This window comes from Colletotrichum scovillei, assembly GCF_011075155.1.
Source record: "Colletotrichum scovillei strain TJNH1 chromosome Unknown Contig00009, whole genome shotgun sequence".
In the NCBI taxonomy this organism is placed as follows: domain Eukaryota; kingdom Fungi; phylum Ascomycota; class Sordariomycetes; order Glomerellales; family Glomerellaceae; genus Colletotrichum; species Colletotrichum scovillei.
In genome coordinates this window covers 6025444-6052610 of record NW_023336267.1, presented here as the reverse complement: position 1 = coordinate 6052610, position 27167 = coordinate 6025444, and the positions used below count along the sequence as shown (strand labels likewise).

The 27167-nt window shown below is 52.4% G+C and overlaps 8 protein-coding genes across 8 annotated transcripts; 5 read left to right on the top strand and 3 right to left on the bottom strand.

Annotated features, from left to right (window-relative positions):
- The first annotated feature begins 953 nt into the window (after window positions 1-953).
- HER10_EVM0003898 (uncharacterized protein) lies at window positions 954-2528 on the top strand. Its single transcript, XM_035473560.1, has one exon. It carries the CDS (start codon window positions 1051-1053, stop codon window positions 2338-2340), a length of 1290 nt encoding a protein of 429 aa, XP_035329146.1. The 5' UTR covers window positions 954-1050; the 3' UTR covers window positions 2341-2528.
- A 2302-nt stretch (window positions 2529-4830) lies between these two features.
- Window positions 4831-6972, bottom strand: HER10_EVM0009390 (glycosyl hydrolase family 61). Its single transcript, XM_035478879.1, has one exon. The coding sequence runs from the start codon at window positions 6686-6688 to the stop codon at window positions 5507-5509; it is 1182 nt and encodes a 393-aa protein (XP_035329852.1). The 5' UTR covers window positions 6689-6972; the 3' UTR covers window positions 4831-5506.
- A 2359-nt stretch (window positions 6973-9331) lies between these two features.
- On the bottom strand, window positions 9332-11028 carry HER10_EVM0006481 (uncharacterized protein; the record flags this gene model as incomplete). The annotated part of the gene is made up of 1 exon (XM_035476064.1): window positions 9332-11028. The coding sequence occupies exon 1, from the start codon at window positions 10943-10945 to the stop codon at window positions 9332-9334; it is 1614 nt and encodes a 537-aa protein (XP_035329480.1). The 5' UTR covers window positions 10946-11028.
- Window positions 11029-12592: 1564 nt separating this feature from the next.
- On the top strand, window positions 12593-16800 carry HER10_EVM0003744 (RNA-dependent RNA polymerase; the record flags this gene model as incomplete). Its single annotated transcript, XM_035473408.1, has 3 exons — window positions 12593-15740; window positions 15795-16115; window positions 16182-16800. Exons 1-3 carry the CDS (start codon window positions 12736-12738, stop codon window positions 16798-16800), a joined length of 3945 nt encoding a protein of 1314 aa, XP_035329126.1. The 5' UTR covers window positions 12593-12735.
- Window positions 16801-18510: 1710 nt separating this feature from the next.
- On the top strand, window positions 18511-21998 carry HER10_EVM0007616 (uncharacterized protein; the record flags this gene model as incomplete). Its single annotated transcript, XM_035477168.1, has 4 exons — window positions 18511-18623; window positions 20482-20926; window positions 21015-21328; window positions 21398-21998. The coding sequence occupies 4 exons, from the start codon at window positions 18511-18513 to the stop codon at window positions 21996-21998; spliced, it is 1473 nt and encodes a 490-aa protein (XP_035329629.1).
- Window positions 21999-22414: 416 nt separating this feature from the next.
- Window positions 22415-23802, top strand: HER10_EVM0000374 (aldo/keto reductase). Its single transcript, XM_035470159.1, has 4 exons — window positions 22415-22585; window positions 22657-22695; window positions 22748-23285; window positions 23359-23802. The coding sequence occupies exons 1-4, from the start codon at window positions 22543-22545 to the stop codon at window positions 23717-23719; spliced, it is 981 nt and encodes a 326-aa protein (XP_035328753.1). The 5' UTR covers window positions 22415-22542; the 3' UTR covers window positions 23720-23802.
- A 550-nt stretch (window positions 23803-24352) lies between these two features.
- HER10_EVM0006095 (uncharacterized protein) lies at window positions 24353-25382 on the top strand (the record flags this gene model as incomplete). Its single annotated transcript, XM_035475690.1, has 2 exons — window positions 24353-24573; window positions 24646-25382. The coding sequence occupies exons 1-2, from the start codon at window positions 24378-24380 to the stop codon at window positions 25380-25382; spliced, it is 933 nt and encodes a 310-aa protein (XP_035329421.1). The 5' UTR covers window positions 24353-24377.
- A 299-nt stretch (window positions 25383-25681) lies between these two features.
- Window positions 25682-27094, bottom strand: HER10_EVM0007794 (uncharacterized protein; the record flags this gene model as incomplete). The annotated part of the gene is made up of 1 exon (XM_035477338.1): window positions 25682-27094. The coding sequence occupies one exon, from the start codon at window positions 27092-27094 to the stop codon at window positions 25682-25684; it is 1413 nt and encodes a 470-aa protein (XP_035329649.1).
- Window positions 27095-27167: the final 73 nt, after the last annotated feature.

Below are 27167 nucleotides of genomic sequence, written 5' to 3'. Positions count from 1 at the left end.
CCACTCCATTTTGTGGAGGCAGGCCGTGGATCACACACCCAAGCGAAGGTTCCGAGATGCTCTTGACTTGAGTTGGGGTGAAGGTCGGGAGGTGTTGAAGAAAGTGACGACGAGAGAAGAGGAAGAGGTAAGGGTGACGTTGATGCGTGCCCAAGGTAGGTACCGAAAAGAAGGTAGTAGGAGGAGCTCCCTCACCAGTCACGTGTAGACAACTGAGGTGAGATGAAGGTAGCGATCCATTTGGCAGTGAATCGGAATGGAAGGTGCAATGTACTTTGAGGCAATGGTTTTTCACGTTGAAGGTTGGCAACTCCACTCGACCTAAGGTACCTTACTTACCTTTGCGGGCAACAGAAGTCGGAAGGAAGGAGCGATTAGGGTGCTCATGTCAGTAACGATAAGTCCAGGAGTTTTGCGACTGCTTTTCGTTTCCAGGTGGTTATCTGTACACTCTATCGGGCTCATTGAGACAGTATTTCGTGTGAATCGATCCATTTTTGTGAATCTGAATTAATTACTGGTGCGAGATTTGCCATCATTCATGAGGAATCAACAAGTTTTTGGTTGTTAGTGAGTTTCGCAACTCACGTCAAGTTAAGGGACTGCAGTGAGGTGAATTCGGACGAGAATGCGGTTTCTTCAGTAGAAATGAATAAAGGGACGCTCAACGCCAACATGAGTGTATTTATTGAACCATTGAGTACAGCTCAGTTACTCATTGAGACACAAGGGGATTGAAGGAGGTGACCATGGCTGGTGTAGATGATGGCATCCAAATTCGGAGCCGACTCGGACCTGTTAGATACGTACCCTCCCTAGGACCCACCCGCCCCGTGTCGAGTGAGTATGGAGTACGTACCGCCAGCAAAGGTGCTTTCCACGTAGGTACCTTGTACCCCAAGACCCTGAAAGCTTCCGGAAGCTTACCATCAGACGACGAAAAGCCTCCGACTGAGCCAAGCTTGCAAAACTTCCGATACCTTCCTGTCCATTTCATCCGCAGCTATGCCGTAAGACTCAGTCAGAGCATACATCGCTGCGTCGACCAGTATGCCCTTCGCAACCCACCCGAACCAGAAGCGGTCTGCCTGCGAGCGATGCCGTCGCCAAAAGCTCCGATGCTCCCGCCAAGACGACGAGAACGAGACACGCTGCACGCGGTGCGCAGAGCGGGGCCTGGATTGCGTCGCCGGCCACCAGCGCCGTATTGGAAGACCGTCAAGACGCATGACCTTGGACCACGCGATGCCGAAGCGTCTACCCGAGGTTTCCGTCCCGTCCACGAACACAGACGGTGAACAACCACCGGCCGACTCTGTGACTCAAGATAGCCTTCCCGGTAATTCGTCACTAGACCCTTCAACGAGCACGGCGGCGTTGGGTCACGGAACCACCGCCGATACGACTATCTCTTTGGACTACCATCTGGATGACTTTCCCTGGGATATGTCCCTCGATCCTCAGTTGGACAGCTCCATCTCCGCCCAGATGGCAGAAGAGGAGATGGGGCGCATAACCAGCATACCTAAGATCGCAGATCCGGCATTCCAGAATGAAGCTTTCGTCAAAATCTCAAAGATTAACGTCGACCTTCACTCCTATCTGTCAAATATTGAGATGAACAGACCACATCTCGACTTTTGCTCCTTCACCCATCCATCCTCAATCCTCAGCGCCGGCGGTCACACCATGCCGGAGCTCGTCCTCGTCGCCTTCCAGGACTTTGTCGGCATTCTGACAGGCCTGAACAAAATGGCTAGCATTCATCAAAGTGTGTCGCCAATGACTGATACTTTACCCTCTCGACCAGCACTGGCACAGGATGAATTATGCTCTGAGTCTGGCTCGTTGAACCCCTTGCTACTTGTGCGCGGCAGAGCATCTTCGCCGCTCGCTCCTCAAGCCGCTGTCCCCATAACCAACGTCTTCAACCAGCCGCTAGTTCTCATCATTACTAGCTGTTACATACAAATCATCACAGTCTTTGAGGAGATATTCGTCCAGATACACAAGAGACTAGAGGCAATCGCTTGGGACCCAATTCAGCCGATCGAAGGGATCAAGTTTGGCGCCTTTCCAATAGAAGATGCCCATCTTCAGGGTGTCATATTCTTCCAGATTGTCGAAAGTCTGCTGGAAAAAGCTGATCGATTTCTTGGCGTCAAGCAATCCATGGTATTCCCCTCCGGAACCGTCATCTCCTCTGGAATTCTGTCCCCTAGTCAGTCCGATCTCCTTCATGGCCAGCTCAAATCCAAGGACCAAGCCTCCGTGCCAAGGTCTGTTGGGCTCAAGATTGCTATTCAACGCTTGCGATCGACTTTGGAGGCAGCAGTATGATTACAAACCAAGGGTGGGATTGTCTGTATTATGGAAGAAAAAGCGACAATAACCTGATGTCCACCCCATAAGGAGGTAAGTCAAACCCCCCACTTCCTGGCACCCCCCTGTTTCTGGCACCCACAAAAACGATGGGATCACAACCCAACCTCCTCATTACTATTAACTATTGATCCTCAACCACACCCACTACAATACAACTGCCAGCCTCACTAGGGCATTCAGAGTCGCTGGATTCAGCCGTAATAACCTCCTTTTCACCCGCTTCGATTTGAGCCCGATGGATATCCCTGATGTTCGCAAACTTCGTGTTGGGATCGATCTGAACAGTCTTCCTCTTCCTAACTGCAGCGTTGGTAACTTGAGGCCTCAGGTGAGCCAGCTGCTGCTGGGCAGCTGCCAGTTGCCAGGCCTGCTCTGTGAAGCCTTTTTTCACCTTCCTGAACAGCAGCCGTTGAGTGCTGGTATCATTGTCGAGTTGGGTGTATAAGTGCAGTTGACCGCTGAGCTCTGCCAGCTTCCTGGGTGTCGACCAGACCACTGCAGAGGAAGCAGAATCCATGGCTCAACAGGGGTAGTTTGTTGACCATTATGGCATCGCTTTTGCCCCGACTGGTTGGTTTGGGTGTGGTGGGCTTAGCAGAAGGCTCAGGTAATACCATAGGGTTCATCAGGGAACCATCGCTACAGGGTGTAGACCAGTCCACTTCCAACCACTTCTGATGTTCGAGACTGATAGACCAGCAAGTCGAGCCTTCTGGTAACAGTCCAGGAAGTTCCTTTTACCTATAATGGTAGAGTCGTTCCATTGAGACAAGTAACCGAGCTCCTTCCGATAGGCTGACTTAACAGGGCTGAAGACAGACTGGTCAAGTGGCTGGAGGACATGAGAGGAGTGTGGTGGTAAGAACAGTAAATGGATATTGTTAATATAGCAATTCCACATGAAGTCTGTCGTCGTATGACTCCCATGCCCATCCACAATCAACAGTCGAGCCTCGCCCTCAGCCTCGGGCATAGTCTGTGGGATAAACACCTTCTCTAACCATTCAATGGCAGTTAAGTCTGTAGTCCAGCCATTATCTGTTGCTGTAAACTCCCACCCATCGTATGGAACCAGATGTAATGGAAACCACTGTTGTTGGACCGTCTTCCTTGAAAATGATAAGAGGACGAAGTGCCCTACCCAAGGCTGAGATACACTCAATGATAGAGACCCATGCCCTCGACCCAGGTTGTTTCTTGCGAACAGACGTCGTCTCAGCCATGCCCAGCACTAACCCATTAGCTCCTGACCCTCGAGGATGCCAGTCTCATCCATATTATATCTGTTGGCTGGTTTGATGTCCTTGATCTCAGGGATAGCAAGGAACTTAAACCAGTTCCTAATGACCTCAGTAGATGCCCCATTAACGCGTCTAGAATCGATGGAACGACTTCTCTGAACCTTAATGATAGGGTTCCTTCTCACGAAGGCATAGATCCAGCCTTTTCCTAATGGTTTGGTATCCCCAGCAGCAGCCAGAACTCGCTCTGCGAATTCCTTCACCTGTTGGTGCGTTGGTGCGAGGCCCAGCGAAGCCTGAATGCGAACCCATTGTGCCAGCTTACTCTCCTGGTCAGGAGACAGCCTCTGCCAGTCAGCAAAAGCCACTTTCCTAGTCTGACCACCTTGGAGACGTAGTTGGAGGGTTGATCGTGGTATCCCATACTCCAATGAGGCTCTCTTTTGACTCTTGCCGTTTGAGATGTCCTCGAGAGCCTGACGAAGCTGATCTTCGGTATATTGAGGCATTAGATATAGAAGAAGGTATGTGCAAAAAATGAGCCCATTTGGACTCGAATTGAAAATGTTGTGATAAAAGGAGGTTGGGGGTGGGCATTGCGTTGTGGTGGATTTTCGCGTTTTTGTGGGTGCCAGAAACAGGGGGGTGCCGGGAAGTGGGGGGTTTGACTTAATACGTCAAGCCCTCCACCAGTAAGGAAATCCGAGTCTCTCGCAATAGAGGGACTCAAGGTCAGCTGCTTAAGCAAGTCCGAGCATGTCATTGATGCAGAGGTGCCCTCACTCCACCCTCTCGGCCCACAATGGCGCACCGATCCCGTTGAAATCGGCACCGCCCTCCGAATGGGTCCTGCGGAATCATCCAGCTCGACGTTTCGAACAGCCGGTTACTCGGCAAAAACTCCCACCGGTATGCCTCATCCTGTCCACGTCAACACTCGAGCTCGATCGGCATAGTTCATCCGCGCGGCAGATTGCTCCCGTTTGCGCACTCATTCGACCTCAAATCTGCTCACGTCGGCACCATCTACTCCACCATACCTTCCACGGAACCCATCTAGAATCGGTATATATACCTGGAGCAGCCCCTCTTCAACAACGTCTTGGCACTCTTCCCGTGGCATGGCCCAAGACCTTTGGTCATCAGTTGACGGGCTGGTAGGAATATGCCCTCGGGCACCAGTAACGAGCTGCCCCACATTCTTGTCGCGTCCCCTCCCCCTTTTCAAATCTCTTCCGCTGGACCCCCACATTTTCATCTATTAGTTACAAACATTCACACTATCTGCGGCACAGCGGTCTGCTATCGGAATCCGTCGTCCGTTGAAATCTCTTTCACGGAGGCAGGGGACCAGCAACACGCTCAGAAGAGATAGATACTCGCCAATAGTTCAAGGAACCAACCCTGACGACAGTCGAGCGGGCATTTGCAGCATACCATCAGTCTGTGACGAGCGCTGAGTTAGAGTCTTCTGGCGCCGTATTCAACGGAAACCACTTTGTGGTCTCAACATCGCTCCATGAAAGGCCTAGGAGTTGGTAAAGAGGTAAGCCAAGCCAAGCAAGACTTTTCATCACGACTGGCAGTCACTTCACAGAACGAGACAGGCACGGACAAGGTTGTTTGAACAGATATACATTGCAAAGCTTGAAAGACGCCCAGCTGCAAAAAAGGTGCGCTAGACGCCTGTGGTGGTGGTCGACTGAAAAAAGGGTGTTGTGCTTGCAGCGATATATACACCGGGTATAAATCTATTTACATGGTTGTTTGAGAAACGAATCAATGTGCTCATTCAGAGACCTCCTTCCAAGTGGAAGAAGGCCTTGTATTTTCTTTCCTCCTGGTTTTTCATCTGCACACACACTGCTTTCTACCAACGCTTAGTGGCGAAGGCGGAAAGAGCGAGCGTGGCGGCGAGCCTTCTTGGCGCAGGCATCGTCAGCAGCGCCGGAGACGGCGGGGGTGGCAGAGGGAGCGGTGGTGGAGGGAGCAGAGGGAGTGGCGGGGGTGGTGCTGTTGGAGCCGGAGCCAGATCCAGAGCCGGAACCAGAGCCAGAGCCGGAGCCGTAGAGGGCAGGGCCAGGGATGGTGTAGCTGGAGATGGTGGCGTAGGGGTTGAACTGGATACCGGCGTCGGTGTTCTTGTACAGCTCAGTGCCGAGGGTTCCCTCGGGGTTGGCGGTGCCGGAGCCAGTGATCTTGACGTTGACGCACTGGGGGTAGTTCTGGGCGCCGTTCAGGGAGCCAGCACCGTGCATGGCAATGATCTCGTGGCGGAGAACGTAGTTGCCGGCGGCGAGGTCGGAGGGGATGGTGGTGGACCAGGTGTTGTTGTTGGCAATGAGCTTGGTGGCAGCCCACTCCTGGGTGGCGATATCAATGCCAGACTCGTCAATCTTGACCCACTTGAGGGTGGTCTTGTCGACGGAGGCCCAGTCGTCACCGTCGACCTTTGCGGCGTAGGTGAGGACGGGACCAAAGTGAGACTCGGGCCAGGCGGACCACTCGAAGTCGACGGTGCCACCGGCAGCGACGGTGGAGGCGACGGCGCCAGGAGCACCGTTCTTGTGGCAGTTGATGTCGGCGGAGGCGTAGCCGGTGCCGTCGACGAAGCCGTTGTCGAGGTTCTCGGCGGACCAGGCAGAGATGGAGGGGGGAGTGCCGCCGTTCTGCTTGAGGTAGTAGTAGTCGAGCTTGTAGCCGGCCTCGTAGGCGCCGTCGAACTTGAAACCGGTGACGGTGCCGTGGGCGAGAGCGCTAGCGGCGAAGGCGCCAACGAGGGCGATGGTGGACTTGACGGAAGACATTTTTGAAAAGGTCGGGTTTGTTGGGATGGTCCTGTTGGAAAAAAGGAGGAAGGGTTGGGAAGAGAATGAATGAGCTTGAATTCGTTGGATGTAGAGTTTTTTTGCAAAAGAATGTCCCAGCTTCACACAGTGAAGAACTGACGGTTGACGGTTTGGAAAAAGAATGAAGTGGTGAAAGAACCAAAGAATGTGTGCGACCTGCAATGTTGGATGAAGAACCAAGAGGGGAAAGATATCAATAAAGAGCGAGGACATCGTCGTGTTATTTATCCCACCGGGAGGCTCTTGTGTAAGATGCCAAGCAAGCAACCCCCTTTCGTCCCTTTCCAGCTCTCAACTGTTCCCAACCTGGTCGAGTCCAGTTCTTTCTTGCCAAGATAGTCCTACAAGCGCCTGATAGCTGAGCCGCCCCCTCAACCCTACTTCGCAGTGAAGTGGGAGCAGGGCCAGGTGGAGATGGCAGAAACTTCATAAGACCGAAACACCAATATGCAAACCAGAGTGGTGGAATTTTGGGGGGGTGGCACCCGTCGTGGCCGGGGGGGAGGAGACCAACAGGTCCAACGCAGCGTCACAGCAGCCGGATGTGCTCCGATTTGGAAGGGATACCGGTCTAGGAAAGATGGACTGGACCGTTCCACTGAGAGGCGTAGGCGCTCAGTTTCGTAACCTCAGCCGTTGGGTTGTCTGGGCGCTCTGCCATCCTCCCCAATATTCGAAAGCCTTGCAAGTTGATAGCCATGATCTGGCCCAGGGGCTCAAGCTGGGATCATGGCTGGGGTTGTGCGGCGCAAGGAAGGTGACGGTCATGATGGAGTCACCTGGGTATGCATGCTGTGCTGCTTGGGTCAGTATTGAATACATATCCAATGCCCAGTCCCAATAGTTTACTCATCTTCAGCAAGAAGCTCGAGCGAACACGACTCTTTCGCCCAGAAACGTCTGGTGAGAGAAGCAGGGGATCCCGTGATAAGGTAGTCATGGATCCTACCCCTTGCCATAGTACCTGAGAGGCAGTAAGCAAGCACGCAACTTTGCGAGCGAGTTGCCAGACTTGCCAGAGTAAGAACTTGAAAAGACTCTATTCGACTTAGTCATGGGGCAGAGTTACCGCGTTGAGAGGGTGGCCGGCGGGAACTGTACAAATACGGCGCAGCACGGGCGCACCGGAATCTCAGACGTAGCGCCGGGCTTGAAACAGACCCTCCTGCCGCCCTTAATATGGGAAGGTAAATCATAGGAGGATCGGATGCGCGTTACCTAAATGCCACCACACTCTCCAGTCTCCACCCAGGCCTTGTCTTGTCGCCGGCTACTCGTCTTGCTCTTGCAAGTTGACTTGCATCATACGGATATGCTCAACGATATCGTGATTCGTGCTATCAGTGCGTAGTCCAAGTGGTTCGGAGCCGAATAATAGATGATGACTTCAGGGGCTAGTGGTGACGACTGTTCGGATACGCCCCATCTTCGCCAGACGAGCGTGCAAATATGCATATCCCCATAGCCCCCCCCATTCTTGAGTGAGTGTCAAAGATAACCGTAAGATATAGTCCGAGTGTCGATGTTCGCCAGTGATGCATGCTATCTCTCATTAGCCTCTCTCTCTCTCTCCCCCCTCTTATCCATAGTCTCACTCTCGACTCCTCGAGTGTCGCATCTCTGCGAGTCTGCAACTCTCTGTCAGCAAAACTGCCAGTGAGTTGTGCAAGTGCCTCGGTCTCGCACTTCTCCGCATGGTCTGAATAATTAAGGTGTGGTTCCTAGTGCCATATTCCCCTGAGTATCGATCCACATTTCTCGCTGGCGCCCACGTTTTTTCTGTCTATTCCGATTGAATTTTTCTTTGCCTTGTTAGGTCCTACTTCCCGCCGTCCGGTCTGCCCCCTTCCACTATGGAGTATGGATCCCGTCGTGGCGCGCTGCTGAGCCTACTGGGCCGCTGGCCTCTCGCATAGTGAGTGAATCTCGTTTCGGGCATTCCCATGCGTCGATCCGCGTAGTCGAGATGAACTCGCCAAGACAACTGCCGCCAGACCGTTTCTTCTTTAATGCGCCGAGCCTCTAGGTCATTGGCGATTCCGTCTTGTTCCACGGTTCTACGGGTTCGCTCACTGATCAGTCAATCATCAGTCTGATTCTCTCCAACCCATCGTCTGTGGGCACTTTCGATGAAACGGCGCCCGCATACCTGTCAGCGACTGTCAGCAGCTTTGTCAATTTGTCGACCGTCAGGCGACTCGCCGACCGAATCTTCAAGCCTCTTGGAGTCTAGCCGTAGTAGACCATCTCAGTCTCTCACTCAACTTCACACTTTCAAGACTCTTGGGCGCATGCCACAACCGCTGTTCTCGCCCGTGACCATCGAGTCTTGCCCTCTTCCCCTTATTCTGGCGTGTTGCATGAGCTGCACTTCACAGCGTCGCGCCGAGACGGCGTTGCGGCGCGTGATTCCTGCACAAGGCCGCATTCGACAGGGCTGGTCGCCAAACGGTCGCCGCGTCACGAATCGTGATCCCAGCCTCAACCTTGATTGGGTTAGTGTTTGTTTGAGATAGACTTTGATGGTCGTCAAGCCCCCTCCCCTGACAGCACTCTCCACAATCGCTGCATATCAGAACTTCTGCTCGATATGACGACAACGGCGGTGAACACCAATTAATGTCTGCAGGCTGTGAGTTGTAAGCGGTGCAGGGGACATCTCTGCTTGGTATAGGCGGCCGGTGTCTCACGGCAGATCGATCGCGTTAATTGCTCCCTTCGTGCCCCTCTCGTCGACTCTTAATCCCGGCCAAGCATGTCAGCAGAGTTGTTTACGGCGAAACTCTCGATTGAATCATTTTTTGGCCAAGCTTTTTGTTGCGTTCGATGAGAAAAACTCTCTTTAAGAGAACTGTTTTACAAAAATGCCTGGATGGCTTCCCAGAACGCTGCAGGGCTCTCCCACATGGGAAGATGACCGGCGTTTGGCACAATCTTCAACTCGGCGCCGCTGTCGCCCAACGCACCCTTGAAGCCCTCCATTGCCTTGACCAGCGCACCTTTGGCGTCGCCATCACCCACAACCAGCAAGCCGGGAACTTGGCAAGATCCAAGCTCTGGCTTCAGATCATAGTCCCACAGCGCTTGGCAGCTATATCTGAAGCCTTCTACGTTGTTTGCTGCGACTATTTCCGTCATGGCTTTCACCACGTCCTCCTTCTCCAACGTGGCCGGATGGAACCACCGAACTACCGTCTGCTCGGCCAGCTTTGCGATTCCGGCTCCGCTGTTCTCCTCTGCAACCGCGATGCGATCTTTCCAGGCCTGGGTATTCGCCGCACTCGACGTCACGTTGAAATCGCAGGCGATGAACTTCTTCAGTCTATTGGGGTACCTGAGCGCAAAGTTGGTTGTTGTTGCGCCTCCCATCGACACTCCGATAAGGGCGTGCAGCTTGGGGATGCGGAGTGCATCAAGAACAGTGCGCAGATCAGAGGCAAGCAAGTCCAGAGTTGCCGGCACAGGCGGGCTCGGGATGGCGTGTCGGCCTCGTGTGTCGTACCGCAGAATGCGCAAGTCGGGGCGCTGCTCCTTCAAGATCTTGACAACTGGATCCCACATGTGCAGAGACGTCAGCAGAGAATTGCAAAATGCTACGGTAGGTGCCTTGGGCGAAGTGTTGCCTTCCAGCTTGTAAGGGATCGAAAGTTGATCTTCGGCTGTGATGTACGAGTCGATAACCTCGTCCTTTCCGGGAACAGTCGTAGTCTTGCCATCCGGGGCTGTAAAGGTGGAGGCTGTGGCCGGCAGCTTGGCCAAATTCTCCAGGTCGCGAGAGGCGGGACCAAAGACGTAGAAGAGAGAGTAAGTACGACGGTTCATGCCTGCGACCTTCTTCACCATCTCTGCAGCCCAAGGAGTAGCCGTAGAGGCCTTGTGTTCGGGACCGCCCAAGCCATTTGTACGGGCGTAGTCGTGAAGTACGAAGAAGGTAGTCTTGCTACCGACGCCGTCGCCAATGGAGGAAATCTTGAAGAGACGGGTCCTCAACCAACCGGGAACCTTGGACAGCATTGGGATGTGTTCTTCGGCGTACCACCTCTTGAACTCGGCCTCGTCTGACTCGTCCTTGAGAGTGGTCTCAATGGCCACGAGCTCGATGCCCTCGGCTTCCTCGTCAGAAAGCTGCTCAATGGGGATAAACAGAGGGGCCTTTTGCTCAATGACCAAGTCGAAGAAGTATCTGGTGACGGCCACCTGGCCAATGGTCTCGGCCTCACGAGCAGATCTGTTTGCGCGGAGCGTGGTGTATGTAGGTGTCTCGAGGTGGGACATGTCCGTCACATCGTAGGAGGCGAGGTAGGTCGGCTCCTTGCCGTCGTTGGCGCGGTAGCGCAGGCCGTTGGTGAAGATTTGGGGGAGACGCAGGCGGGTTGGGCCGTGCTCGTTGTTGTACCACTCGTGGAACTGCTCGATAGCCAGTTCAGGCTTCGGCTGCATAGTAACGTAGAGCATTCCGGGAGGCGCCATGGTGATTACTTGACTCAATTGGTGTTGTTTGAGATGTATTGAGAAGTTTGGACAGATTTGCGAAGGAGCAAAGACAAATGGCCGGGCGAATTCGGTATGTGAGGTATTCAGTCAGGGTGACTTCGGGTGCCGTGGGAAGCTCGGGGCGAGGCTTATGACGAACGCGGGGTCGAAATTGGAGAGAGGGTCCAGCGCGTTCGGGATGTTGACACGGCAAGCTGCGCGACGGCAATTCAAGTCAATGCTTTCGAGGATGCTTTGAGGAAGTTTCTTCGAGAGGACCGGTTTATCTCAGTGTGCCGATATATCTCAGAGAATCCGCGTTTTCCCAACTCAAGATACGGTAATCGTAGGGACGAGGGGCGTCGGCCTCGGCCATTGTCGAAACAAATAATCTGGCGCATTGTGGCGGAAAAGTGTTCTGCCAGCACCTTTCGCACCACTGCCTCGCGATTGATGATTCTTCCAGGAGCGTATGCTCGGAGCGATATCGGTGGTGGTCATGGAACATTTCCTCGAAGGCTATTGACTGAATATTCCTCATGACTTGTCGCATCTAGATCTCGAAGCAAATAAGACTCTGCATCTCCTAAATGGAGGACTTCGTCGTCACCGTGTAGAGCATCGCATTTTCTCAACGGCATCGGACGTGTGGATTTGATCAAGGTATTCCGTACGGAAAGGCAGGTGGAATGGGAACCGACGTCGAGTTTTCGGATGGAAACGGCGATTGGCTAGAACTCGGAAGAATTTGTCTAAGCCCCTGAGGTGAGATACGGATACCTTACCTAGGCTCCTTCCCTCTTTCCTCTTGGACCTGCCTGCCTGTTCGGAATGTTACAATGGTGAAGTATCAGACGGCAGGTTCATCGCTACCTGTAGCTTCCCATCCTTCTTTCCCTCCTACCCCCACGCCCTCAGTTTGATTGAAGGAAGCCACCACCGTCAACACACCTGCCTGCCATCTGCCACCTGTCTCTTGCCACCTGCCAATCCTTTGGAGGGACAGCGGCAGATGCCGGAGGCCAGCTCAAAATCGCCAGTACTCTCCTTCTGGTTGGCTGAGCTGTGGTCCCCTGACCCGCTGCACATTAAGCGAAGAAGGACCGTTCTCTTTCGGGACTAGAGGGGAGAAGGCCCAGAGCGGCTAGCGCGGGGTAGATTGCAATCTGATAGACCGAGCTTCGCGACGTTTGAAGCTTTTCGCAATCAACGTGCTCAGCAAGCTGGAGCTTCTCTTCCACGTTAGCGCGGGCATAATGAGACCGCATCTCATGGAGTTGTCAGCAAATTGAATCGCTTCTGTAGCCCGCGACTTGGCATCTCTCGCATTCTCTTTCCACCCAGTCTTAACCGCTCCCTCGACAATCGCTGCAGCCACTGCAAACGACCCAATATTGACGCAAACCTGCAGTCTGCTCGCTGTTCCTTGCCGTCCTGGCTGTGTCCAATCATTCCGCGAGGCAAATCTTTCAGACGTGACTAGCAAAAGTTCAGGGAAGAAGGGTGCGCCGTCGTTATTCTAAGTGTGCTGTGTGACCTAACAGGACTGATACCCGTTCCAGTTGTGAGATGTTCTCAACAACCCATTGACCTTCCATCGATAACCCCGGCGTCCGCTGCTATCTTGCTTCTGCTCCTGGTTTCATTCGTCTATGTACTCGCATTGCTCCTAAAACCAACTTCTGCTTCTGGGGCTTCAGTCTTATCCTTAGCCCTGGCCTCGTCCCATAGCTTCAAGTCGAACAAACCTTGCCGCTACCCATCACGAACTTGCTATTACCTTCGCAATGGAAGTCTTCCTTACCAATGTGCCTAGGCACCTTACGGATCGAACTCTGGAGAAGGAGCTTAGACCGCACATGAATGCTCTCGGCATCCTTGATTGGGCATGCTCGACAAAGAACAAGAACAACAAGGGATGGGTGACGTTCCTCAACGCAGAAGACGGGAAACGCTTTCTGAAACGTCATGGAAAGGAGATTCTCCCTGATGTTGGGGCTACATTCAAGCCCACTCCGAAAGGGGGGAAGCCTCCAAAGGATCGAGCGAGAGCAAATCTGCTTCTCATGAACACCCATGTCTGGGTGGCCCCAAGCAACAGACCACCTGACCCTTTCATGCTCAAGAGTCTTACCCATCGCCTGGAAGAAAAACACCGACAGCGGACTCAGCAAGATGCTCCCTCTACCGACGACGCCATCGTTTTTCAAGTCAGCCACTTGGCTTGCGGCCACAACACTTTTCAGCCAGATAAGACCTTGACCTTCAACGAACAATGCCGCCTTTCTCAAAGAGGCCTAGCAAAGTTTGGCAAGAGAATGATCATTCTAAAGTTTGAGCAGGGAGTCAAAGTCGAGATCCCTCACTCCTCCATCGTCGAGATGATACACACTTCTGTTCCATCCACTTTTACTCTTATCCTGAGTGAACCCCCACGATTCTACCATACAAAATCCGATTTGGAAGAACAGATGGAACGTCTAGGCTTGATTGATGATTCCAAGAGACCTCAGGGAAAGCCAATCACTCGTAGTCTGGGTCTATCCAGCAGCAAGGAGCATTCGAAGTGCGCGGGAACTTGCCTCGTCTATCAGCTGGGGATCTTCGGCCCTGACTTCGATCACAACATGATCAGCCTCAAGAAGAAGGAGATCATGGTCATTGCGCACTCAAAAGTCACTCTCAACCAGATGCCCATCTTTTACGGAGTTGACTACCACACTGAGTGGGCCAAATTCTACGATGGTTTAGTCAAGGCCGGATCGGCCAAGGCACTACCTTTTGGCATTCTATTCCAGCTGCAGTCCTTGGTCTTCAACAACTTCTTGCACCCACGCAGTGCCCACACAATGTTGGTGTCTCTTGAGAAAATGTTCCAACGTGCCAAATTAGATGGCAAGCCGGAGCCAGTTTCCCAGCAGGCCTTCAAGATTTTGCATGGCACTGGTCAGGATGGGATATCCTACCCGTGTCATAACACTGACCCAAGCGAACTGGACCCCAAAGAGATCCTGAAATTTCTTCTCTCCATAGAGAAGCGTCTGCAATCCGAAACCAACATGGAATTCAGAGATGTCCTGCTCGAGCCTGAGATAACCGATCATCATGCTTGGGTCTTCAAGGCCACAGTGACCCCGACGAGAATCACCTTGCATGGACCCGATCTGGAACCTCTCAATCGCATCCTTCGCAAGTATCCAAACCAGACGGACTATTTCATGAGAGTCACCTTCGCCGATGAAGACGGTAGTGATCTATTCTTCAGCGGCAAGGTTTCCTACGATAAGATATTTGACCGCTACAAGAGCATCCTTAGCAAGGGCCTAGAGGTTGCCGGTCGAGTTTATGGCTTTCTCGGTTTCTCTCACTCTTCACTGCGGTCCCATTCAGCATGGTTCTCGGCTCCATTCTTTGACGATTGGAACAAATTGCAAATATACGGAAACATCATCAAATCGTTAGGTGACTTCGACAAAATACAGATCCCGGCCAAGTGCGCGGCTCGCATCGGACAGGCCTTTTCGGAAACCCCCTCATTTATTTCCATCAGCAAGGCCGACATCAAGCGCTACTATATTCCGGATGTCAAATCAATGGAGGGTGAAACTGAACGAGTTTTCAGCGATGGTGTAGGCACAATCTCTCGCGAAGCTCTCGAGCTGATTTGGCCACGCCTGCCACGAGGCTCGTTGATTTCCACTTGTTTGCAGATTCGGTGGGGAGGTGTCAAAGGAATGCTGTCTCTAGACTCAAGGCTCCAGGGTCGAGCGGTGTGCATTCGAAAAGAGTCCATGGAGAAGTTCCCGAGTAAGGATTGGGAGAATCTCGAAATCTGTGACGTGGCATCGCGGCCTCTCAAACTGGTGCTGAATCGGCAATTGATCAAGATCATGGAGGACTTGGGTGTATCCAAGCAATGGTTTCTCCGGCTGCAGAAGATGGAGCTTGATCGACTGCGGGCAGTAACGGCCGATGCCTACAACACGGCAACATTCTTGCATCTCCAGAGCATCGGCACAAGTTTCTTCTTGCCGAATTTTGTCAAGAGCCTTGACAAGTACGGTATAGACTACCGACAAGACAGGTTCTTGAGAGCAGTGGTTGAGTCGGTTGTTTTGCGGGAATTGCGATTGTTGAAGCACAAAGCCAGAATACCCGTTCCCAAGGGCGTCACCCTCTTTGGAATCATGGACGAGACAAGATTCCTCAAGGAGGGTGAGGTCTACGTCTGTTTCGACACTTATCGAAGACCTGGAAAACCAGCCATTGTCGAAGATATCAAGGATGGCACCTTCATCCTCGTGACGCGGTCGCCAGCTCTTCATCCCGGCGATATCCAGGAGGTCATGGTTAGGGTACCACCCGCAGGCCATCCTTTACGGAATCTCCGTAACTGCATCGCTTTTAGCCAATTTGGAGACCGCGACTTACCTAGTAAGCTAAGTGGGGGCGATCTTGATGGCGACTTGTACAACATCATCTGGGATGAAGATGCGATACCCGCAATGGTATATGAAGCTGCTGACTACCCCAGAGTTACACCGGAGCCACTTGGTCGATCAGTGACGAGAGAAGACATGGCCAACTGGTTTGTAGACTTCATGAAGTCTGACGTACTCGGCATGATTGCCACCAGGCATTTAATTCTCGCCGATAAACACCATGAAGGCACTGTGAGCGGAGACTGCATCAAATTGGCCGGTTTACATTCGACTGCTGTGGACTTTTCGAAGACGGGAATCCCAGTCGCGCGAGAAGACATCCCAAAAGCACCAATCTTTCGTCCGGACTTGTAAGTACATTAAATCGATCGGCGTAGCTTATTACTGCTGACAGTGTCTCACAGCCTTGCTCCCGCTCCCCCTGCTCAGCTGTATGATCGAACGCAGATCGACTTCCTTGGCAAGGACGAGGCAGTTGACGAAGATGACGACGGTTTCGCACCGTCTTACCGATACTACAAATCAGACAAAATCCTCGGCGAACTTTATCGCAATGTCGACGAAAAACAGATCTGGGATGACGAAATCAAGAGATCCATCGCCAAGACTGGCCCCTCGGTTTGGGACCAGTTTGTCGGCTTGATAGAGCGAAAGATCAAAGACTATACTCATGGGCGAGTGAGCTGGGAAACGAAGCTCAAGGAAGCGAAAAGTTTGCGAGATGTGTGAGTGGCTCTGGGACTTACGTTATAGCGATTTCATGAAATGTTTCCAGCTAACAGTCTGTCTAGATACGAAGATCACCTCTTCAGTGCCATGACAACGTATTCCGACAGTCATTTGAAGCAACTGACTGAAGTTGAGGTGTTCTGCGGCTCAATCTTCAACAAGACCGGCGCGCAGACTCGTCGTCAAAAGGACAACTCAATGAAGCTCAAACAGGAGTTTGATCGACTAGCCGACCTCATGGTGCAACAAATGCGGCGCAAGTTCCGCAATGCTGGAGACCAGGCTGCCCAACCTACCGATATCTACAACAATCCTGCACCGCCTGGCACCGGCCAGGTTGACGATGATATAGAACGGCTCTTGGCACCGAACAAGGATGCGTTGGAGATGTCATATGCGTGCTTCATGGTCGGGTTGCTGCCGAGTATCAACACCGAGCGAGGACATCGAGCAACGCAACTGGATAGCTTCAAGGTTATTTCGGCGGGTGTGTTGCTCAAAGAGCTAACTGAGCTTGCTAATCGCGTGAAGGGTGGCCGACTAGTCGAACCCAGCAATGGCGACGCTGCGGGCGGTGGCTTTGTAGGTGTCAGCGGTGGGCCAGCAACGTCCTATGCGTACAGCGGCTATGATATGGATGTTGGGCAGTATCCTAATTATGGATACAGCCATTACATGTAGAGTACCTGTGAGAGAGGTAGACCACGATATGATCAAAAGCTATTGTCTGATGTCGAGGCCGTATATTTGGTTGGTGATCGGAAAAAGAAATTGATTTCAAGGCCTTGGAGACCGCTTGGAAGGATGATTTGCCGGGTTGAGCGTCGTTTTGAACCAGTGCGCGAAGAGTAAAAAGCCTCCGAGACTGCTCACGTCGAAGGATTGTTCCTTTGGCGAATCACAAAGACGCCACTGTAAGCCTCCGACTAACTTCCCTACTACCTGGAAAGCCTCCTGCTGACGCAGCATGGAATTTTCGTATATATTACATGACGAGAGAATAGGACGATGTTCTTCCTGTTCATGGGCCGTTCGATTTCCCATCATCCTCTTCCCCCACTTCCCAAATCACCATGATGGCCCCCTCAAAGCCGGCTCCTAACAGCGAAATCTTGGAGAATCTGACCCTGTCGCAAAGTCCCACGAAGCCCAGAAAGACAACTTCTCGTCAAGATGAAGACCAGGAGAAAGACGTCCACATTGCGACTGAGGCATCAACATCCTACAGGAAAGACATACGCTTCTGGGCAATCCTATTCGCGCTTTGCATCACTTCCCTACTCGCTTCCCTAGAGACCACAGTGGTTGTGACCTCGTTGCCGACTATTGTTGAGCGTTTGAAGTTTGGGAGCAGCTATGTCTGGGTTGGCAACATCTTCTTTCTCACCAGGTCAGTAGGAGCATCAGCCCAAATACATGTGGCCGGGGATACTGATACGGAGTGTAATCAAGTGCGGCTGTCCAGCCTCTCTTTGGGCAGTTTTCCAACCTTTTTGGTCGCAGAAATCTCACGCTATTCATTGTAGCAATCTACACTCTCGGCAGCGGAATCTGCGGCGGCGCTAATAGCCCGACGATGCTCATCGCTGGGCGAGCTGTGCAAGGGATGGGAAGCGGTGGCGTAAACATGATCATCGACATCATCATCTCCGACCTCGTCCCACTTAGGGATAGAGGTAATTACATCGCCATAATCCTGGCGATTTACGGGGTCGGCATGGCAGTCGGACCGTTCGTGGGAGGCATTATCGTGCAAACTACTTCCTGGAGATGGGTGAGCACTCGCCTTCATGCCAGTATGTTCCAACCCAAACTGACAGAACAGGTGTTCTACATCAACCTCCCAGTTGGCGGCCTCTCACTCGTTCTCCTCTATCTTTTTCTTCACGTGAAATGGGATCGGACCGTCACCTTCAACGACAAACTTCGCAGAATCGACTACATTGGCAACTCGATCCTCATCGCATCTACAGTCTCCATCCTCATAGCCCTCACATGGGCCGGCGCAATCCACCCTTGGTCCTCTTACCGCGTCATCGTCCCTCTCATTCTCGGCCTTGTAGGCCTCATTGCCTTCTGCATCTTTGAGGGATCAGGCACTGTCCCGGAACCAGTGATGCCTCTACGCCTCTTCGCGAACCGTACCTCCGCCGTTGTCTACGCAACCACCTTCCTCAATTCCGCAATTCTGTACTGGGCATTCTTCTTCCTCCCGCTCTACTTTCAGGCCGTCAAGCTTTCAACTCCAGCTCGTTCAGGTGTTCAACTACTCCCAGTGACCTTGATCTCCATCCCAGGCGCCGCCATCTCCGCCGTCGTTCTCGCACGATGGGGCCGTTACAAAGCCCTCCACATCGTAGGCTTCGCCCTCATGACACTCGGTCTCGGCATATGGGCCGTCCTGGACAGGAACAGCAGCACAGTAGCCTGGGTCCTCATACAAGTCGTCCCCGCCGTGGGCTCGGGCATGCTCCTCAACACTCTGCTACCAGCCTTCCAGGCAGGTCTTGCAGAAGCAGATCAAGCTGCCGCAACGGCAAGCTGGTCTTTCATCCGCAGTTTTGGGAGTATCTGGGGCGTCGCTATCCCAGCGGCCATCTTCAACACGTATACATCGTCATATGCCGCGCAGAAAATAGATGACCCTGCGGTTCGGAGTATTTTACAGCATGGAGACGCGTATGCCAGCGCCACCAAAGCCTTTGTCGAGTCTTTTGCTGAACCGACAAGAAGTCAGATCATTGATGTATTCACCGAGGCTATGAGAAAGGTCTTTCTCATCGCGATTGCGTTCGGTGGCCTGGCTTTCTTATTGAGCTTCTTGGAGAGGGAGGTTGAGCTGAGAAAGGAGCTGGAAACCGAGTTTGGTCTCGAGGAAAAGAAGAACGCTGACGGAAATAAGGATGCTGTCTAAGTGATGCCCATCAGTAATTAAGAGCCCCATTGCCTTGTCCGCTAGTCATCTATTTCTCACATTCACCGGAAGAGATACTCCATCTGGTCACTCAATACAATGTCAAGTCTCTATCTACGACGTTTGGTAGGCACCTAGTCAGAGACTCCCAAGCTTTCAGGTACGCTAGGCTCGAGTTCGCTCGGCTTGAACATCTGTTTCGCAGGTCACAGCCGGCGGGATACTCTTGATTTCCAAGACCTAGCCCAATCGATATGTACTATGACGACACCGGGATCGTTGCAATAGCCGGGGGCACACGGAGACCGCAGCGCCTTTAAAGACTGTTTGAGCAACGTTCACGGACAGCGGAGGAGGTAGCGGGCCAGGACTTCCATGACTCGACTCCGTCTGACCATCACGGAGTCAAAACTAGCGTCCGTAGTTGGATGCTTTAGCTTCACGACTTCAGATTGTTGCCCACTTCCCGCTCTAAGCATTCCTGTCGGTAAAACTCTGGACAGAACAGACACTTTGCTATTCGTGCCAGGTCGGAATCTCCCGACTGTGAATGGGAGTGGTCCTTCACTTCATCTTCAACTTAAGCATGCATGCAAGCAAGCAAACGGATTGTGTACACAGGCCGAAACCGAGGCCCCAGCATCGCACGGTCAGGTACCATGCAGGGGACCTGGGGTTTTCTCCCTTCTTTCCCCTCCATTCGTTTCGTCGCGCTGGCCCTTGCGGCAGAACAGTCGGCCCAAAGTCTAAGTTCATCCGCCGTGCTTCGTCGCCCTTCACACCATCCATCCTGCCGTTGAATAAAAGTAGGAGTAGCTATCCGTGGGGTTAGGTTTCTCGATTCATGGAACATGGCAACCCTGCCCATGTTTGGCCGCCACAGGAGCTACACGTGTACACAGCTCCCCTCAACTTCCTTTGGAAACTTTCGAGGTCAGAAGAAATTCATGCACACGTGGTGAAGAAAGCCTCCAATTGTCGGGCGAACCCGCCTCCATGGCAGAGAAGCTGCTCGCTGGCCAAAGCTTCAGGATCGCCGACCGGCACCCTAAACTTTTTTTTTCTCCTACTCTTTTCCCTCAACTGACTTTCGGCACTTGGGCTTGGGTTAAGTTCGGCTCCTTCGTCTCCGTCACAGCATTCAAATGGCACCCGGCGGGTTTGTTGTCGTTGAATTTGAACCATCTCATATTACCTTGCCCTAATGCCGTTTGGCAGCTAACTTGAGCTGAACACTTACGGTGGGGTCATGCGTGACCATGAATCGGTACAGAGTCAGCAAGTCAGGCAGGCCCCAAAGCAAGCCATCATCTGGGCGACGACGATGTCTGTCGTGTCGCAAGTTGCCGGCTGCGGTGAGTGGATTGAGACGTGACATGAGATATTGTTCATGAAAACGTATGTTGACGATGATCACAGTGTGATTGTCGGCAATCCCGGCATATGAGGGAAAGGTCGCAGTCAAGTTCCGGAATATCCTCCATGAGCGAAAGCTCACCGACCACCAATGCGACCATTGATTCAAAGATCACCACACCAGGATGTCTAAGCTCAATGCCGGGGAGCTTGGAGCCCTTGCCGGCTGACATAACAATGGCTTTCTTCGCGTTCGTGGGCGATTCACCTTCACCCATGACCGATGTCTTCTCACTCTCATTCATGCGGACATATCTCGACACGTCAATACCGATTCGTGCTGTTGTAACGACAATTGGCAAAATATGTCTAGAGTACTCAAAGACCACCGCTTTAGAAAAGAAGCAAAAAGCTGCGGCCGCAATCATAGCCCAGGACCGATATAAGTTGAAGGAATTCCTTGACGTTCTCACATCTCCCGAAAGCAGTGACCAGCACTTGACGTTGCTGTACGGGATTTTGTTGGCTTATGCCGAGGTGTGTCGAAGCTTGAACACCCATGATACGCAGCATCTTACCCTCAGTTCCTATCATACTCAGAGCTGACTGCAATGACTTTGAACAGACAATGACTGGCCAGTCATGGCTCTTCTTTCAGGCCACAATGAGAAAGTTGACGGAAAAGGTTCAACAGCAGGTCCAGGAGAGAAAAAGAGCACCACTTTTGTACTTTGACAAAGGATTGCTGATGAACTACTCGCTCATGGCAACTTACCACTGTCTAGTATCGTTCGAAGACACCTTTCTTGTCGATGTCGAACTCTACGATCCAAAGCCTTTTGACAATATTGATGCGATTACTAGCCAAGTTCGTATCAACTCCGCCATATTACACCACTACACAAAATACGTAGCCAATTTTGCGCGACTGCATCACAGGTAAGGAAAGCAAACTCTGGGGGAAAGATCCAGTCGTGTGTTGCACAAGTAAGCTTATGATTCATGTAGGGCAACAAAATGGGTGCGACAAGCGCGTCACGTTTTGAATGACCGCCATATGGCTGCTGAACCGCCACCTCACGAAGAGCTCAAGAAGATACTATCAGAAGCTGGGCTTTTGCAGCAGGGAACGGAGATTATTGAAAGTTCGGCAGCGGTCATTGATGTGATGGAGAACCTTCGAGGACACAGATACGACGATGGCGACGAGGCGGACAAGAACGACTTTGGCATTCTGCGCGAGGCCTTTTACCATTTTTCGCTGATGGGAATAACGCGAACATTTTGGGATCCGGCGTGGAAGCTTATTGACGAGGACCTGCCACACATGACAGACATGCCGGATCTCGAAGGACATGGATTGTTCGTCCTAGAGAGGCTAGAACAACGGACTCCCGTTGTCGGGCTAGAGTCATGGAGCTACCTTGTTGTGCTAATGGGCGTTGCCTTAGAGGCTAAGAGAGATGATATCCGGCAACGAGTGGCTGTCCTGCTCAACGACATACTGGGCAAAGGCTTTGCCATCGCCGGAGCTTTATTAACTGACGTGAATATGATTTGGGGCATGGATTATGCATCTGGACACGAATGCATTGGACCTAGCGCGTGAGGGAGAACGAGGGATGCGTAGATAGCATACGTACTTGTGCAACTTACATCAGGTCAAGATACCTGAGAGACACTGCGAGTACCTGAATTTGCATTGCAGAGCGACCAGTATTCATGTAAATTGTACGCTCACATTTTGCCGGTCATTCGGTTCTCCGTTCAATGGTCGCAAATATTCGCACTAAAACGCGTGCTATTTTTCCTCTGTTACCGCACAAAATTGCCGTCTTTCCACGTTGCCTAGGTAGGTACTTATATACCGTATGAATTGCCGAGGGGATACAATTCTGGCCGCGATGCGATGCTTTTTTTTAATCGTTACGGATAAATCTTTATACTGGCGAAACGAGTGGCTTCGACTTCATATGTAATTCAATTGGTTGACATGACGTAATGTTGTTTAGACCTTCCCCCGCACAAAAGTCCCGCAACCGGCGGTCGAGAACCGAATATCGCAACGGGCAGATAATCAGATCAAGAGCCTCGATATTGATTTGTACATCTTGCTCTTATCCCCAGAATCATTATCTAGAGCACTATTCACAATGGCACCTCCTATCTGCACAAAGACGTTCAAGCTGAACAACGGTACGAGACTCATCGCCATGAAACATGACATGCATCTCATGAGTTCCAATGCGCTGACCAACCTTTTGCAGGCCTCGAACTCCCCGCCGTGGGTCTGGGAACATGGCAAGGTAGGGAGAGCTCTCATACCCAACGCGTCCCACTGAGTCTGACAGCCTGAAGGCACTCCAGGATCGGATGACTCCAAGGCTATGGAGGAGTCTGTCATACACGCCCTCAACTCCGGATACCGTCTCATCGACACCGCTCAGCTCTATGGCGTCGAAGACGTTGTGGGCAGGGCCATTCGCAACAGCGGCGTCCCCCGTGAGGAAATCACCGTGGTGACCAAGTTCTGGGGAGAGTGGCATCACGATCCCGCGACGGCCCTGCAGATCTCGCTGGACACCATGGGCCTTGACTACATCGACGTGTTCCTCATGCACTGGCCCTGGGCCACGACTCCGGCGCCGGAGAAGAAGGTCTTGAAGAAGTGGGAGAGCCCAACCTTCATCGAGACCTGGAAGTTGATGGAGAAGCTGGTGGGCCCCAAGTGCAGGTCAATTGGTGTCAGCAACTTCATGCCCAAGGTCATGGATGAGCTGCTCAAGGAGGCCACTATTGTGCCTGCCGTCAACCAGGTTGAGTTGCATGCTTTCAACCCAAACCTGAACCTCGTACCTTACTGCAAGGAGAAGGGCATTGTTGTCACGAGTTGGAGGTGAGCTTCTTAATACCCTTAAGCAAGGATCGAAGACATGTCGGAGAAATGGATGGAACGCTAACCGAGACAGCACGATGGGTGGCTCGCGTCCTTCCCAGAATGAAATTCTCAACCACGAGCTCTTCACCAGCATCGCAAAGGCACACGGTATCTCGGCAGGCGTCGTGTCCCTCTCCTGGTGCGTCCAGCGCGGCATCGCTGTCATCCCAAAGAGCGCCAAGAAGGAGCGGATCGAGGAGAACATCCGCCTTGTCACCCTTACCGAGGAGGAGATGGACAAGATCAATGAGGCACATAAGACGATTAAGAAGGAGAGATTCTCCAACGGAATTGCGGTACAGCACATGGAGATCGATGGAGTCATGACCCAGCAGGGCTGGACCTACGTCGATATGGGCTACGAGGACGAGAATGGCAATTGGCTGGCTTAAGATATTAGACCGTCGGTCGCTTTCGTTGGGTAGCATCGAGAATTCAGTATAAACCAACTGAAAGGATAATACATTGCCGCTGCTTCAACAACATCCGTTATCCGACCGTATTCTTGTTCATCGTACCAGTATGCTTACAAATCTATGGGTCGTTTGCTCCCGTTGTACACAAAGCCAAGCCTATGCATTCGTCACCGAAAGCGCCTATAATTTTACATGTCAGCGGAGTTAGAGTAAAACCGGGGAGGCAGCCAACTTATAGGTGCTAGTGCACTAACGTACCTATGCTGGATGTCTAGCTCTGTCCCTACCCAATGAGACACCTTTACGAGGATCTTTACCTTCTCTACAGATGAAAAGCTAATTATTATTACTAAATATGGCCGAAACTTCGAGCAGCTAGGTTGGAATAAAGCAAACTGCTCAATGACGGGCCGACTTACTCGTAGTCCCTCCATGCCGCATTCAAGATAAAAGCAGCTGTGTGAGCTAAGCCAAGCCATGCCTGGCCATAGCACCGCCTGAATCGGGGAGTGGACCGCTAGCGTCGCAGCGAAAAGCATAAAGTCAACCACAGCAGCCTCCCCGTCTTTCTACTAAAAATTTCCCCTCCCTATCGAGAAAATTAAACAGCCCGAAATCAGTAGAAGCCGCCGTGATGGACTTGTCAACTCAGGAAGAGGAGCTATCATTGACAACGACGGGATCTTCCTCGACGTCAGAAATCGTCCAAGTATCTTTAGGACAGTTACCAGCGCAAAGTGAAGCCCTAGAGTCGTCAGAAGATTGGACCGGCTTGACGTCAAGCAAGGAGCGGAGGAAACTTCAAAATCGACTGAACCAAAGAGCACGCCGTTAGTTCGCCCCGAATTCCCTGGCTTTCCACAAGTCACTCTACGCCATCTAACTGGATGGGTTGCATCTAGGTAGAAGAATGAAGCAGGAAGTGTTTCGTCAGATGAGTCAACTAGAGGGAGTGATCAACGAGACCATAGCAGAAGCAGAATCAGCTGGTCGTTTGCAAAACGGTACCACCGGAGATGAAGGCTACTCGCTTCTGCCATGCCCCAAAAGGAGGAGCGAATTGATGATCCTCGCACAGGAGGCACGAAGAAATTATGCCCTCGGAACTCCGGCCCCTCGACAGCTAAGCGCCCTCGTCAAGCTCAACCTGCTCACTGCGCTCTGGCGGAATACGCAGATATTGGGCTTCAACGTACACTCCATCTGTGAGGATGAGTTCATTTCTCCATACAATCTCCAAGGCCCAGACCTTCCCTGCTATTCTCGACAAGAGCTCTCGTGGCCTCCATATTTACGTCCAACGGAAGCGCAGAAAAAGATTACACATCACCCCTTTCTTGACGTCTTCCCGTTCCCATCGCTGAGAGAAGCCGGAATTCGGGCCGAAGAGCTCGGGTTCTTTGACGAAGACGACTTTTGTCTCGACATTTTCCATCTCGATGACAAAAAGGACGGCGTCGAGCGACCGCGTATGATAGTCTGGGGCGAGTCTTGGGATCCCCGCGGGTGGGAAGTCAACGTCGCGTTTCTGCGAAAATGGGGCTGGATGGTTCGAGGCTGCCCGGAGTTGTTAGAAGGCACAAATTACTGGCGTGAGAAAAGAGGCGAGAAGAAATTGAACTTCAATCTTAACCCGTGATGGCGATGTGGCATCGGAGCAGGATACGTCATTTCACTAAGTGGGCTTGTTTGGGTAGAGGTAGAACACATGGAGTTTTCAGGTTTACGACGTCCGAACAAGAAATTTGTACTGTTTCAATGATTTCGAGCTAGGTTTCAAGTCCGGATCAAGTACAAGTCTCCACAATCCATAGACAAGTCATTGACACGCATGACTTCCAGAAAGCTCAATAAGGCTGAGAATAATAAGGCGGTTGAATGATGTCAAGTTCCCATGAAGGAGTCATCACTAACTGCATGGCCCTCTCTGAATACCCCTTAGAAAGGCTGGAGAGTTGCATGCCAGAAAAGTTCGCCAACAGCATATCTGTCCGTCAGAGGCTGAACCTCCTCCTTCACACACGTCTTTTCGACCGGAACTCCCTCGAATCTCGCCCCAATCCATGCAGCAATGTCAGCTCTCGCCGCCTCCAGAACCTGGCCGTGACCCATGCTCGGGTAAACTCTTGCATGAACAGGGCTCTCGGGGAATGAGGTACAAGTCTGGTTGAAGTCATCGAGTGTAAGGTTGTTCGGCGTGATCGTGTCGGTCTCGCCCGAAATGACCAACATCGGCGCCGCGATGGAGTGCGGGCCTTGACCGTTGTATCGAACAGCCCATTCGTCGACGATAGGAAGCGTCAACCAGCTTGTGTTCTTGTAGAGTTGTTCCGGGGTGAAATCACCGACAATAGCGAAGCCAGACGTGAAGCATGACTTGTCGAGGGCACCCAGACGCTGCAGGGGAATCTCTCCAAGGTAGTCCGCAACCTTGATCTGGTCGGGGAAGAGCAGAGACAGAGACTGGAGGAAGTATACCGAGAAGGGGTCGTGGGCAGCCTTTCCTTGAGCAAGCGCGAGAGAGGCGGGGATCAACTTCTGCGGCCGCAAAGCAGGGGCGGCAGCCACAGAGCCGATAAACTCGCCGGCCTCCAGAAGAGCTTCTTGATCAGGCTGAGCCAGACGCTCGTTGGTTCTCCATGCCGTCATACCACCTTCACTGTGACCATATACCACCCACTTCTGTCCCAAAAGGTCGCCGATTGCCTTTCTCGCGGCAACGAGAGAGTATGCGACATCAGCAACGTGGAGCCAGCCAGACTCGTACATGAAGCCCTGGGGAATGTCGGAACCCTGACCAGCATAGTCGGGAGCAATGACAGCATAGCCAGACTCGGCAAGTATGAAAGGGGCCTTCCAGTCGTAGTACAGACCCTTGTTGTTGGTGGGGGCACACAAGCGGCTACGGCCGGCAGTTCCGTGGGTCCAGACAACGGTGCGCAGCTTGTTCTCTTCGGCCGTAGCACCGGGCTTGGCGAACGGGTTGGAGAAAGGTAGGAGAACCCAAGCGGATGCGGGGATCGGCTTGCGGTCAATGTCTTCGGTTACATAGAGGACCCTTGACAATGACAGACTCGCCGGGATAGTCCAGTTCGAAGCGAGCTGCGCAGCGGGCACGTTCTCCCACCGCAGGATGTCACCGGGCTTGGCACCGGTGAAGTTGGAAGGCGTAGAGTAGAACGGGTCGGACACGATGTCGCCTACCCACAGGGAAGCTTCAGCTTCGTAGGTGGTTTGAATGGCGGTTTGGCAGGCTGCGTCGCAGCCTTTCTGGCATTCGGCATCGCAGATGGGGTCGAGTGCAGAGACGATGCCAACCAAGGCAGCAGCAACAGCTACGAAAGACTTCATTTTGCCGGGATGATCTTGAGTTGGAAACAAACGTAACCCTGCTGGATGAGGAACGGAAGGCAATTATGATCGC